An 11,574-nucleotide genomic window follows, 5' to 3' on the forward strand; every position below is an offset into this window, starting at 1 on the left:
GTGTTTTCAACCCAAACATGTCTTTTCCACCATGCAAGTGCACAAAAATAAATTGAAGTGGACCAAATGAACTGAAGTGATGTGAATGGACCAAACTGGACCAAATAGAACAAAGTGTACCAAACAGAAAAAATATGACCAAAATGACCGAATAGGACTAAGGTAGACCAAATAGATCAAATAGGATCAAAGTGGATAGAATGAATCGAACGGGACCACATTGAACCAAATAAGACCAAAGTAGAAAGACTGGCTAAATAGGACCGAGCAGGACTGAAGAGGACAGATTGGACCGAATAGGAGCAATGTGAACTTAATAGGACCAAAGTGAATAAAATGGACTGAATAGAACTAAAGTGAACAAAATGGAACGAATAAGACCAAAGTCAACCAAATGGCCCGAATATGACTGAAGTGGATCAAAGTGGACAGAATGAACCAAATAAAACCAATATGGACCAAATAGAACTAAATTGAACCCAAGGTAGACATAACGGACTGAATAAGACCAAAGTAAACAGAATGGACCAAATATGACCTAAGTGAACCAACTAGGACCAATGTGGACCAAATAGGGCCAATGAGGACTGAATAAGACCGAATGCACAATAGAACTTTGGTGGACATAATAGACTAAATAGGACCAAATGGACCGAATAGGATTGAAGATGATAGAATGAGCCAAATTGAACCAATGTGGACAGAATAAGACTTTTGAATATTTATTATTTTTATTGCATTTTTAGAGCTAATATTTCTAATTTAAAATGTCAATTTTAGTATTTTCTTTGTATTTTTTAACTTAAAACTAAAGAGTTTAGCCAAAATATAATAAATTTCATACTTTTCAACCCAAAAATTAAGAGGAAAAAAATTGAGCTAAACGTGAAATCTACAAAAAGAATCAATTTAAAGCCTAGTTAGTCTAAATGGACTGAAGGGGGACCGAAATTGACTGAGTGGAACAAATTGGACCGAAGTAGACCTAATTGGACTGAATAGAAATTTTTTAAATTTTTGGAAAAACAAACTATCTTCAAAAAAATTTAGAGAAAAAATTATACATTATATCACAATACAAAATAATTATTTATTCTCACACATTGCGTGGGTCTGCAACTAGTTCTGCATAGAAAAAAGTATAAACCATATGCTTCCTATAAACAAAAACTATATTTTCGGAACACCTAGCATATATTAATGACCTCTGGGCCATGGTTATATTTAACTCTCAAAAGTATTGGGTGGTGTAAAAGTACAGAGTTCCGTCACAAAAAAGTAATTAAGTAACGGTTCAAATCAATTTTAAGCAAGGGTGAATATATATACACACTTTTTTTGTAATTAAAAAAAAAGGGGCATAGGAGGAGAGGGTGGTAACCATATGTGCCCAAACAAGGGTGGGCACCAACACACTCACTTGCGAGGATTAGAAGACTTGAACCCAAGACCTAAGTCTTATTGGCCTAATGGTGAATATACTTAGATTACTTGTAACTGGCGCTGACAAGGGGTTAGTTTCATAGTAGGTTATATATATATATATATATATATATATATATATATATAGTCAAAAATCCAAGTTAACCATCTACGATTCTCAAAATATAAAATAAGAGAAACGAAAAAAACATCTACATAATCATGATTCATGGTATCATTTATTTTTTCATAACCTTGTACAGACTTAAACCATTACTATCTAATTCCCATGAATACCATTTTGATTAAAGAAACTCTCTAACCACAATGTTCGGAGTCTAGCATTCTTGGCCATGAATGCTTTTGCTACCCTTTCATTATCCACCAAATAGTCAAAGGCAAATGCAAGCATAACTTCGCTAAACCTTTCTATCTTCATAACTTCTTCATAAAGCTCATTCACATCAAGTTGATCTTTTTTGAGTTTTTTAATTGCTAGCTCAACCTTACGGAGTTGTTTGGAAAACTTACCATAATTAGCATCTTGGTTCATACGACTCCTTTTTCTAAGAGAGCTTGCTCCAGATAAAGCTGCATTTGAAGAACTAACTTGCTTCCCTTTTGATGCCTTCTCAAAATCAATGTCTAGAGCATTTGACTCCAATTCAAGGATCCTTTTTTCTGATTCAATACCACTAAAAGACTTTGCAGAACCCCATGTTGCATTGTCTTTACAAAAAATCAGAGCCATCTTATCATACATCTCAATTTTCTTGTTCAAATATTGCTCATGATCTGGATGTGCCTGTTTTTTTTTTAAGGAAAAAAAAAAAAAAAACCACAAATAGTTAGGAAGAGACCAATCACTAAAATAACACCTACATAATGATTAAAGTATGCTTCATACCATTACTTCCTCATCATACACTTTCTTTTCACAAGTAATCATTTTCAGATTATCATTCCATCCAAAAATTTTTTTTCTATTACGTAGTTTTGTAATGGTACTCCAAATGCTTTCAATGGTTCGAAGACAATTCTCCACATGATTAAGTTGGCATTCAACCCCAAATTTCCCACTAATTTCTTGGGCTGCTCGAGCTAATGATCTGGGCATAAATGTATTGGATGGCTTATTTCCTTTAGTAGCGTCATTAGCAAGTATCTCAAGTAACAAACATTGCATTGGTTTTGACCACCTAAATTGCTCGCCTTTAATTTCCTTCTTCCCATCCTTTGTTTTGGCCACTGCTACAATTACAAGAACAAGAAGAGGAATCAAAATTCAGCAAACAAATGCAAAAATGGCATGTGAAATCTATTTTCTGTCCACTAGAAAATTCTATCATCAAAATGAAACATCAAATGTGTGTTATGAAATCAATCAGGAAAGGTCAAAACATAATAGAATTTAACCAAGAAAGTTCTAGAAAGTCACCTTGAATAGCCACCTATACAAAGAAAATTTATTCTCTCTACATAACATTATTATCTTCCCACATGGCCTATCAGTTTTATGAATAAAAAAAAACTTCCCACATGACCTGACATCTCTCATCTGTTTCATTAGTCATTCTCTATTTTCTCCCTACACTTCCCTTTGTCATTGTTGGACCCTATAATTTTAATTTTCAAATAAGTAGTCAAAATTGAGACCTCTTGTATCTGTTTGTAATAACAAAATCTAACCAGTAAATGCCTATGCAACAGCTAAACAATCCAAATCTACACAAAAATCGAGACAAGTAATCTGGACTATTACAGCTATAAAGAAAATATAGTAAAATAAGATAATACTTGTAACAGTAAGGATGCGTGAGATGGTTGTTACCTCTTACAGTTTCCTCATGAAAACTCCAACTTGCACTATGTTCTGCCCTGTTATTGTCATCATAGGTTCTTATAATTTTGGTAGCTTTTTCTACTGCTGAATTTTCAAATTCATGATGGACGCAATCTAAACCCTCAGAAGTAATGACACAGCTAGTGCTGCATTGGGCAGTTGTTTGGTTGAACTCTTCCACATCTTGCTCATATATCAAACGGACTGCACATTTAATCACCTCCACACTTGGGCTATTGCTGTCAAATACAACATTAATCTGACTGCATTCATGACCGTTCCAATGTGTACCTAGCAAATCATCACGAGACCAATACAATAGCCAAAGGTGACCAACACTATAATCAAAGGAAGTCTCCCCAATGACAACTTCAAAGGATGTCTCTCCAATAACTTTAAAAGTATGCTGAGGCAAATCACCAAGGGCTTTCACGTGACCTTTAAGACTATAACTTTCACTTGAATATCCGTAACAATTAATTCTGAAAAGAGCACACAAAGCAAATCCCATCCACCTACTATTACACCAATTTGGAGGCAGCTCTATGCTTATTGAATACCCAATCCTTTGATGAGTTAACCACTGAGGAACATCCAATCCGGGAATAATTATCTGGAATGCAGCTTTAGATCTATCTTTCCTTTTGGTAGAAGTTTCGTATAATCCTGTTTTTGGATAAATGAGTCCCTGTACCAGAAAAAAACTATGTTATTTAAGAATCTGTGTCTGTGAGAGGGAGAGAGGGAGAGAGAGAGAGGGCAGATTACCTGTAGGTAACGTTTCAACATTGCAAATGCCAGACCATCACTGCCCTCTTTATACTCAACCAGCTTGCAGCAATTAAAAAATGAAATTGATGGTTGCGACAAATTGCTCATACTGAGCAATGCTGGTGATGCTTCTAGGGAAGAACAACCTTTAGCATTTATATATCTTACATTTGATGGAAGATCTGGCAATGAGTGAAGTTGTATGCAGTTGCCCAAATTAAGAGCTTCCAATTTCGGAAGTTGACTGATGCTTGCAGGCAAGGCAAAGACAAGGTTGTTTGTAGATAGTGCTAAATATTTTAACAAGCGAACGCTGAAAACACTATCAAGCCTCGACTTAAAAAATTGCTTTTCACATCCACAACATATCAAGAAACTAATGGAAGAGGGAACTTCCCGAATAGCAGCTCCAGTCAAATCAAGTTCCTTTAAACATTCAATTTTCCCCAAGTTCTCTGGTAGTTTGGCAAGTTTTGAGCATCCCAAAAGAATGAGTACTTCAAGAGACCTTAAACCATCCATGCTGCTTGGAAGATTGATAAGAGATTGGCAGAATTCCAAATTTAAAACAGTAAGCTTACTGAGTTGTCCAATAGATGGGTGGATCTCAACCAAATTTATGCAACCTCTTAGACATAGTTTCTCAAGTCTTGGAACCCCTGAGAAGTCAGGTGTCCTCATAAGGTTTATGGAATGTTCAAGGTCGATGAATTTTAACTTGTCTAAATACTGTTCAACCAAAAAAGAGGATAATTAGATACTATCAAACATTGAATTCTTTTTAATCAGAAAAATTTTAAAATATTAAAACGAAGGCACTGTATTCAAGCCACTCCTAAAGAAAAGATAAATAATAAGTAATAAAAAGACAGATAGAAGAACAAAATCACCTTTTCGCCTCTCCAAAGATATTCAATTTTGCTAAACTGCAGTTTAAGTTCAACAAGCTCTTTTGATTGGAATCTGGATGGCAAACATTTTGAAGAATAACCATGCCATTCAAGAAGTCTTAATTCATTAGAAAGATGATTGAGGCCATTTGGTATGTGCACGTTATCAATTATAAGCAATCTAAGATTACACATCCTTGAAAAAACTTCAGAATAGGATTCAATGTGCCGATATGCCCCATCCCCTCCAAACTCTAGAACTATGGCTTGAATTGCTTTTGTTGCCTAAGAATCAAAAGCAAAGGATCGGTAAATTGCACAACAAAGTTCAGAATGCTAGAACTTTTCAGTTTTATAGTGTCAGACAAGGCAAATAATATATATACTGAGTTTTCCACATATATAACTTCCACTTGACCATTGTTAAATCCAAGAAGGTGAAGGTTGAGAAATTGAGCTTTTATTTATATATTAGAAGTGTCATTTCACTTGAGAATCCAACACTGCACCAAGAAGGTGAAGGTTGAGAAATTGAGCTTTTATTTATATATTAGAAGTGTCATTTCACTTGAGAATCCAACACTGCAATTAGAAAGGATGCAATTCTACAATTAAAATATATAAACAATGTCACAATCACATAATGTTTTCAAAACGTAAGAAATTATGAAAGATGAATTCAGTAGAAAAGAAAAGTGACAGCTGCATTATATTTTTTAAATAAAAGAAATAGTAAGCATATTGACATGAAATTGCGAGTGTGTTTGGAAACAATAAAAAATTAGATTATTTAAAAATAATAATTATTTTTTTTTAAAAAAAACTGAGAGAAAAAGAAACAAAACAAAACAAAACAAATATAAGTTGTAGGCAACCGCACGCTAAATGAAATTTGGCATTCTATATTTTATGACTTAAGTACTTCTGTAACTACATATATATTGCATTATATTGAAATTTTGTATTCTATATTTCATGACTTAAGTACTAATGTAACTACATATATATTGCATTATATTTTTTTCTTAAAAAAATAATTTTTTGAACAAAATTATGTTGTGTATCTATTCAATATTTTCCTTGAAATAAAATGTTGTTTTGCCAATGTTCTTACCGTATTGTTCATCAATACATGAAATAAATCCTTACGAAGCCACAACCTACTACGCTTCCCAGGCTCTTCACGTGATTCTTGACGAACAATTTCCATACCCATTTCTTGTAATAGATCATGCATTTGCAATGCGCCATTTTCTAGGGTTAGAAGAGATTTATCCATGAGAACTTGTATTCCAATTCTTGCATCAAAACCACAGGTCTCTAATATCTCTATTACTTGATCTTTCATCTTCCCTCTAAAGAAACATGCAACATCTAGAAATATATCCTTCCACATTTCCTCTAGGCCATCATAACTTACTTTAAGTGTGTCAAATATTTCCCTTTTAGGAATTTTTTTAAATCTGTCCAATGCACTTTGCCAAACATCCATTGTTCTTCCAAACAAAAAGGAACCAAAAGTTACAAGAGCTAATGGATGGCCATTAGCATAGTGAACAACATCTTGGGAGAGCTGCATATAACCTTCTTTGGGTTGCTCATTTTTGAAGGCTTTCAAACAAAAGAGTTTTAAAGAATCATCACTGCTTAATGCATTAGGTTTATATATTTTATGCACTCCATGTTGGACCAACAAATGTTCATCTCTAGTCGTTATGATGATCAAACTCTTCAATCCAAACCAGCCACACTCTCCAGCCAAGTTTTCTAGTTGATCCAATTTATTAACATCATCCAGAACAATTAGAACTTTTTTATGACATAGCCTTCTCTTGATCATGTCAACTCCGTGATAAACATTCCTTATATCTATATTTCTTTCCTCCAAAATATCTGCTAGAAGCAGCTGCTGTAATTGAAGCAAATCAATTTTTTTTGAATATTCCCTAACATTAGCAATAAAGGAAGAACCTTCAAAATAACCACGAAACTTTCCATAGACAACTCTAGCCAGAGTTGTCTTTCCAGATCCCCCCATACCACAAACCCCAATCATGCAAACATTGTTCCCAAGATCTAAATATGAAGTGATCAATTCTTCCACTAAAGAATCTATTCCTACCAAGTCATTGGTAATGCTGGAAAAACTCGAACTCAGATTTTGTGAGATGAGTTCCACAATGCTTTGGATTAATTCTGACACATGCCTGTGAAGATGATAGAACAATAATTAAGTGATGGTCTAAACCAATCGTAAAACCTTGGGGACAAAGAAAAATATAAGGGGATAAACTCCTTGGTCAAACAAATATGAACTCATTAGCTCAGGTCACGTGGATAGAATGATAGAATTACCCATATAAGAATTGTATGTAGGGGCAAAGCTACATGTATGAGTGGGGGGCGCCATCCCCCCCCCCCCCCCCCACCCCCCTTCCCAAAAATATTTTTATACTACATATAAATATTTAACATTTTAATTATTAGTCTACAAAAATGGGACTTGGCCCCCCCAAATATTTGAGTTAGTCCAATGATGATCTTAAAAAAATCGTCCAATTGGACTAATAGTTATAGAGAATGTTTTTTTTTCCTCACATTCATTTTTTATTGTAAAATGTGTTCTTGTATCTATTAAAGTTTTAGATCATTCATATATTTGAATACTTCATTAGTTTAATTGAAATTTTTTTTATGCACTTTGGTAGACAATTTGGTAACTTATATTAAAAATGAAAACTTCAAAGATTCAATATGGAGGATACTAAGTTGTGTGTATAAATGTCTGTGTTTGTGTATGTTTATGGAAGTTTGTATAAGTTAATAAATTAGTATCATAAGTTCCCCCAACAAAAATTTCTAGCTACTTTGTATGATTATATATTTACTAACAAAAATCCATCAAATTTTGTTAATTACTTATATAATGGACAATTTTCATTCTTGCCCAAGACATGTGGGCCTTCCAAATCATAGAACCCAAAAATAAATAAATAAACAAAAGAGGGAGAGAAGCAGCGGATACTAGCAGCTGCAAAAATATCAGGAGAGGAAAGAAAGTGCCATCATCCAATACCATTGCTTAGGTTAGATATGATATTAAGCCACTAAATCCAAAATCTAATTCATAATTTATTGACATTTATTATGAGTTTGTAAAAGGCTCAAGCACAGTTAAGTGCATAAGCCTCTTGAAGCCTAGGTGCAAAGCACAAGTACACGCTTAATTGAAGTAAAATATATCTAATAACATTTTTTGCCATCTAGTTGAGCTACAAGGCTCTTCACAATATAATATCTAATATTTAATATTTCTATTAAAGGTTATTAGAGAGGATATAATATTTAATAACGTTTAATAGAAATTTTGGTAACATATAATAAAAAATATATATAAAAGGTCAAAATTTGAATATTTTACCTATTAGGTAAGTGCAATTGTATAATGTTTGTTAGTTCAAATTTTACTTAAGTTATTTCAAAAATTAATAATAATATTTAATTGAAAACAATTATCAATGGACAATATCTTTTTTTTTTTGAAAAGATCAATGGACAATATCATAATAATCTTGTTGTAGGAAGTTTAAAAATAAAATTTATATAATTCTCTTGTACTTTATAAAAATACATAACCATAATAGTTATGATCAAATGATGTATATGGTTCAACTTCAATCAACATTCATTTAAAAATCAGACAAAAAGCACAAAAACAGTATATTAATCTTGTTCATATCTTTTGACATGTAAATAATAAAAAATTGTGTGTAACACAACACCTTAAGAATAGTGGTTGTATAGTAAATCATTGGTCCACATCATTTCTATCAAGATTAAACAATTAATTTTGAGGATTCATATATATTTTTAGCAATAAAATAAAAAAGGGCGCCTAGGCATGCTTTGGCTTCTTCAAAAAGTACCATAAAAGCAAACCTAAAGTGTGCTTCATTAAATGAGCTTTGTTTTGGCCAAACAAAGTGCTCAGACCTTGGGGCTTTGCGCTTTGAGATTTAAGCACACCTAAGATTGCTTTTAACAACACTATAGTTTTGAGGTATCTTCAGTATTAAAGACTAAAAATATTTTTCCCACTCTATGGGTTCCACTTTATGTTTCACCAACCACATTTTTATCTTCTTTCCCTCTTCTAAAGTAACCAAAATTTAAAAGGAAAATAATTATAGACACATAAGATACTATAATTAATGTAGTATAAAATGGAACACGGAAACTAGGATAGAGGATTTTTGTCCCAAAATATTATTAGCAGATTAAGCAAACTTGACATCCAAAACTTAAATGCTTTATAATACCTGGAATGGGATTTTCATTGTTGAAGATAGAGGAAGAAAAAAAAGAAGTAAACAAATGGTTTTTTTTTTTTTTTTTTTTTTTTTTTTTTTTGGGTGCAAAGAAAGGGTCTAGTGCTCATGTGCACTGGATCAAAGCCAAGTTTTTCTATTTTCTTTTAAGAGAAGTGTTCTTTGAATTTTTATTTCAGCATACTAATATCAATTATAAACTCCTTGAAGCTATACCTCTTGAAATTATATTAACGTTTTAATTTTGCTCCAAGAGCCTTATAGCTCAACTATTTGGCAACTCCCTGTGTTTCCATAACATCCAGAGTCCAAATCTCCCCTCCCTGTTGTAACCTATCGAATTATCAACCAAAAAAAAACTGACTGGTTTGTAAATAAAATTGTCAAAATGCACCTTAAGGATTTTGTTTAACGGAAACAATATTTGAGCCAATAAAAACTAATGTAAGTGTTTTAATATTTCAATTAATGCATTCATATTTTGCTATTCTATATACTTCAAGATATATGAAAGAAAATTTGCCGTTTAAATATCAACATAAAATAAATTTAATAGGAAATTACCCATCCTGAACAAGCCAACCAGACAGATTCGCCACTTCAGTCAAAGCAGCTCTCCACATTTCAATCTTCTCCATATATACAGCAAAAGGAATTGAGAAAGTTCCCCTCTGTCTCCGTACATCAGATGGATCCACATCATAAAAAACCGGCAGAACTGTCACTCCCCTCTCTTTACTGCATCTGATGATTTGAACAAGCTCATCCAAGCACCATATCGAAGACGCATAGTTTTTTGAGAGAATGACAATTGAAAACCTCGATTCTTCTATTGCTTCCAGGATCTCTCGTGAAATAGCTTTTCCTCTCTCAATTTTCTCATCATACTTAAAGGTCAAAATGCCCTTCTGTTTCAAAGCAGTATATAAATGGTCCGTAAAACTATTACGGGTGTCCTCGCCTTTAAAACTGAGAAACACATCGTGTTTCCACCGGGGTGTCAAAGAAGAAGACAGTGATAACGTTGACCCTCCTTGAGTGCTCATGGAATCCGTAGGAAATATACTTTGAACTAAAATATATAGATAACAAAACACATATACATTCAAAGTTCAAACTGGAGAAGAAGAGATGAAGTGAAAGGAAAGAAATAAAAGAGTGAAAAATGAGAGAACTTACAGATCGAAAACCCTCTTGAAACAAAGCTGGATTCAGTAAATGAATGGAAAGTGTTCTTTGTATAAGAGAGAGACAGACAGAGGGAAGACGAATAGCTGATCGGAGTAATGCATCCACAATTTCACATCCTGTTATTTAAGTCAAGTCAACAAGTCAGTCATTTCTCCAAAAAATAAAGTCAGCAAGTCTGCATTTTTCTTTTTAGGCAAGAGGGCAGTAATTTCGTGATGGTGGTGACCAGCTATGAAGCACCCATTAAAGTATTTATTTTTTTAATGATATATAAACAGAGCTTTACAGCTGCTTTCGAGGAAATTTCTCCTCGTTTTGTTGGTAGAATAGAAACAGAGAAAGAGAATGTGGGGGAATCGTCAATCAATTATTCCCCCATGTACTACTTGTAGCGCTATGTTCATCCCATTTGCCTAGACGTGACAAACGGGTTAATCAGGTTACAAGTCAGTCGAGGTCGAGTTGACTTGTGTTTTTTTTATATGAACTTTTTTTTTTTTTTTCAAGAAATGAAATGCCCATAACATTTTCATAACATAATTACTAATCACAAATCAATACATAAATACTTTGCAATTGTTATATAATGTATAATTTATTTTTTAAAAATTTTGGAATATAATTTGTACTCTAAAAATTAAAAATTAAATTCTAAAAATATTTGGCATCTATATGTATGTATGTATGCATATCATTTAATATTGTAGGTGTGTTTGACTAATATTATTTCTTTTTGAGGTAGTCCATAATTTTTTAAATTATATTATGGTACATTATATTTTCCTTTTTTTTACAACTAAACTCTTTAATTTTCAAATATATTATTCAAATTTCTTATTTCATAAAGAAGGTTATTATAATAATTAAAAGTTAAAATTTCTTACAAAATTACACCAGATATTACTCAAATAGTTGATAGGCACATTCAAACACATAGCAAGATTGTATTTTGATATAAATTAAAATTTTCACATTCAAAATAATTAAGCATTATGTCAAACAAAAATCAAACAAAAGTTATAAGAGGAAGAGAGAAGCTTGTGAAGGAGAACTAAAATACACACTATAAAATCATATTAACCCAAAATAGTGTTATAAAAAAATATATAATGATTCATGAACATAAAGT

At 32.5% G+C, this 11,574-nt stretch overlaps 1 protein-coding gene across 3 annotated transcripts; it reads right to left on the reverse strand.

Moving 5' to 3' along the window:
- Positions 1-1,583: 1,583 nt before the first annotated feature.
- On the reverse strand, positions 1,584-10,663 carry LOC126698138 (TMV resistance protein N-like). 3 transcript variants are annotated; one of them, XM_050395155.1, is made up of 8 exons: positions 10,434-10,663; positions 9,819-10,326; positions 6,041-7,133; positions 4,927-5,211; positions 4,034-4,765; positions 3,254-3,953; positions 2,330-2,673; positions 1,584-2,227 (listed from the first exon to the last, which is right to left on the reverse strand). In XM_050395155.1, exons 2-8 carry the CDS (start codon positions 10,298-10,300, stop codon positions 1,703-1,705), a joined length of 4,161 nt encoding a protein of 1,386 aa, XP_050251112.1. In that variant the 5' UTR covers positions 10,301-10,326; positions 10,434-10,663; the 3' UTR covers positions 1,584-1,702. The 3 variants fall into 3 exon arrangements, with proteins under 3 accessions (XP_050251112.1, XP_050251113.1, XP_050251114.1); XM_050395156.1 differs by having other exon boundaries at positions 2,330-2,670; positions 10,434-10,661; XM_050395157.1 differs by lacking the exons at positions 9,819-10,326; positions 10,434-10,663 and adding an exon at positions 9,471-9,487.
- Positions 10,664-11,574: the final 911 nt, after the last annotated feature.

Source organism: Quercus robur, chromosome 9, assembly GCF_932294415.1.
Source record: "Quercus robur chromosome 9, dhQueRobu3.1, whole genome shotgun sequence".
In the NCBI taxonomy this organism is placed as follows: domain Eukaryota; kingdom Viridiplantae; phylum Streptophyta; class Magnoliopsida; order Fagales; family Fagaceae; genus Quercus; species Quercus robur.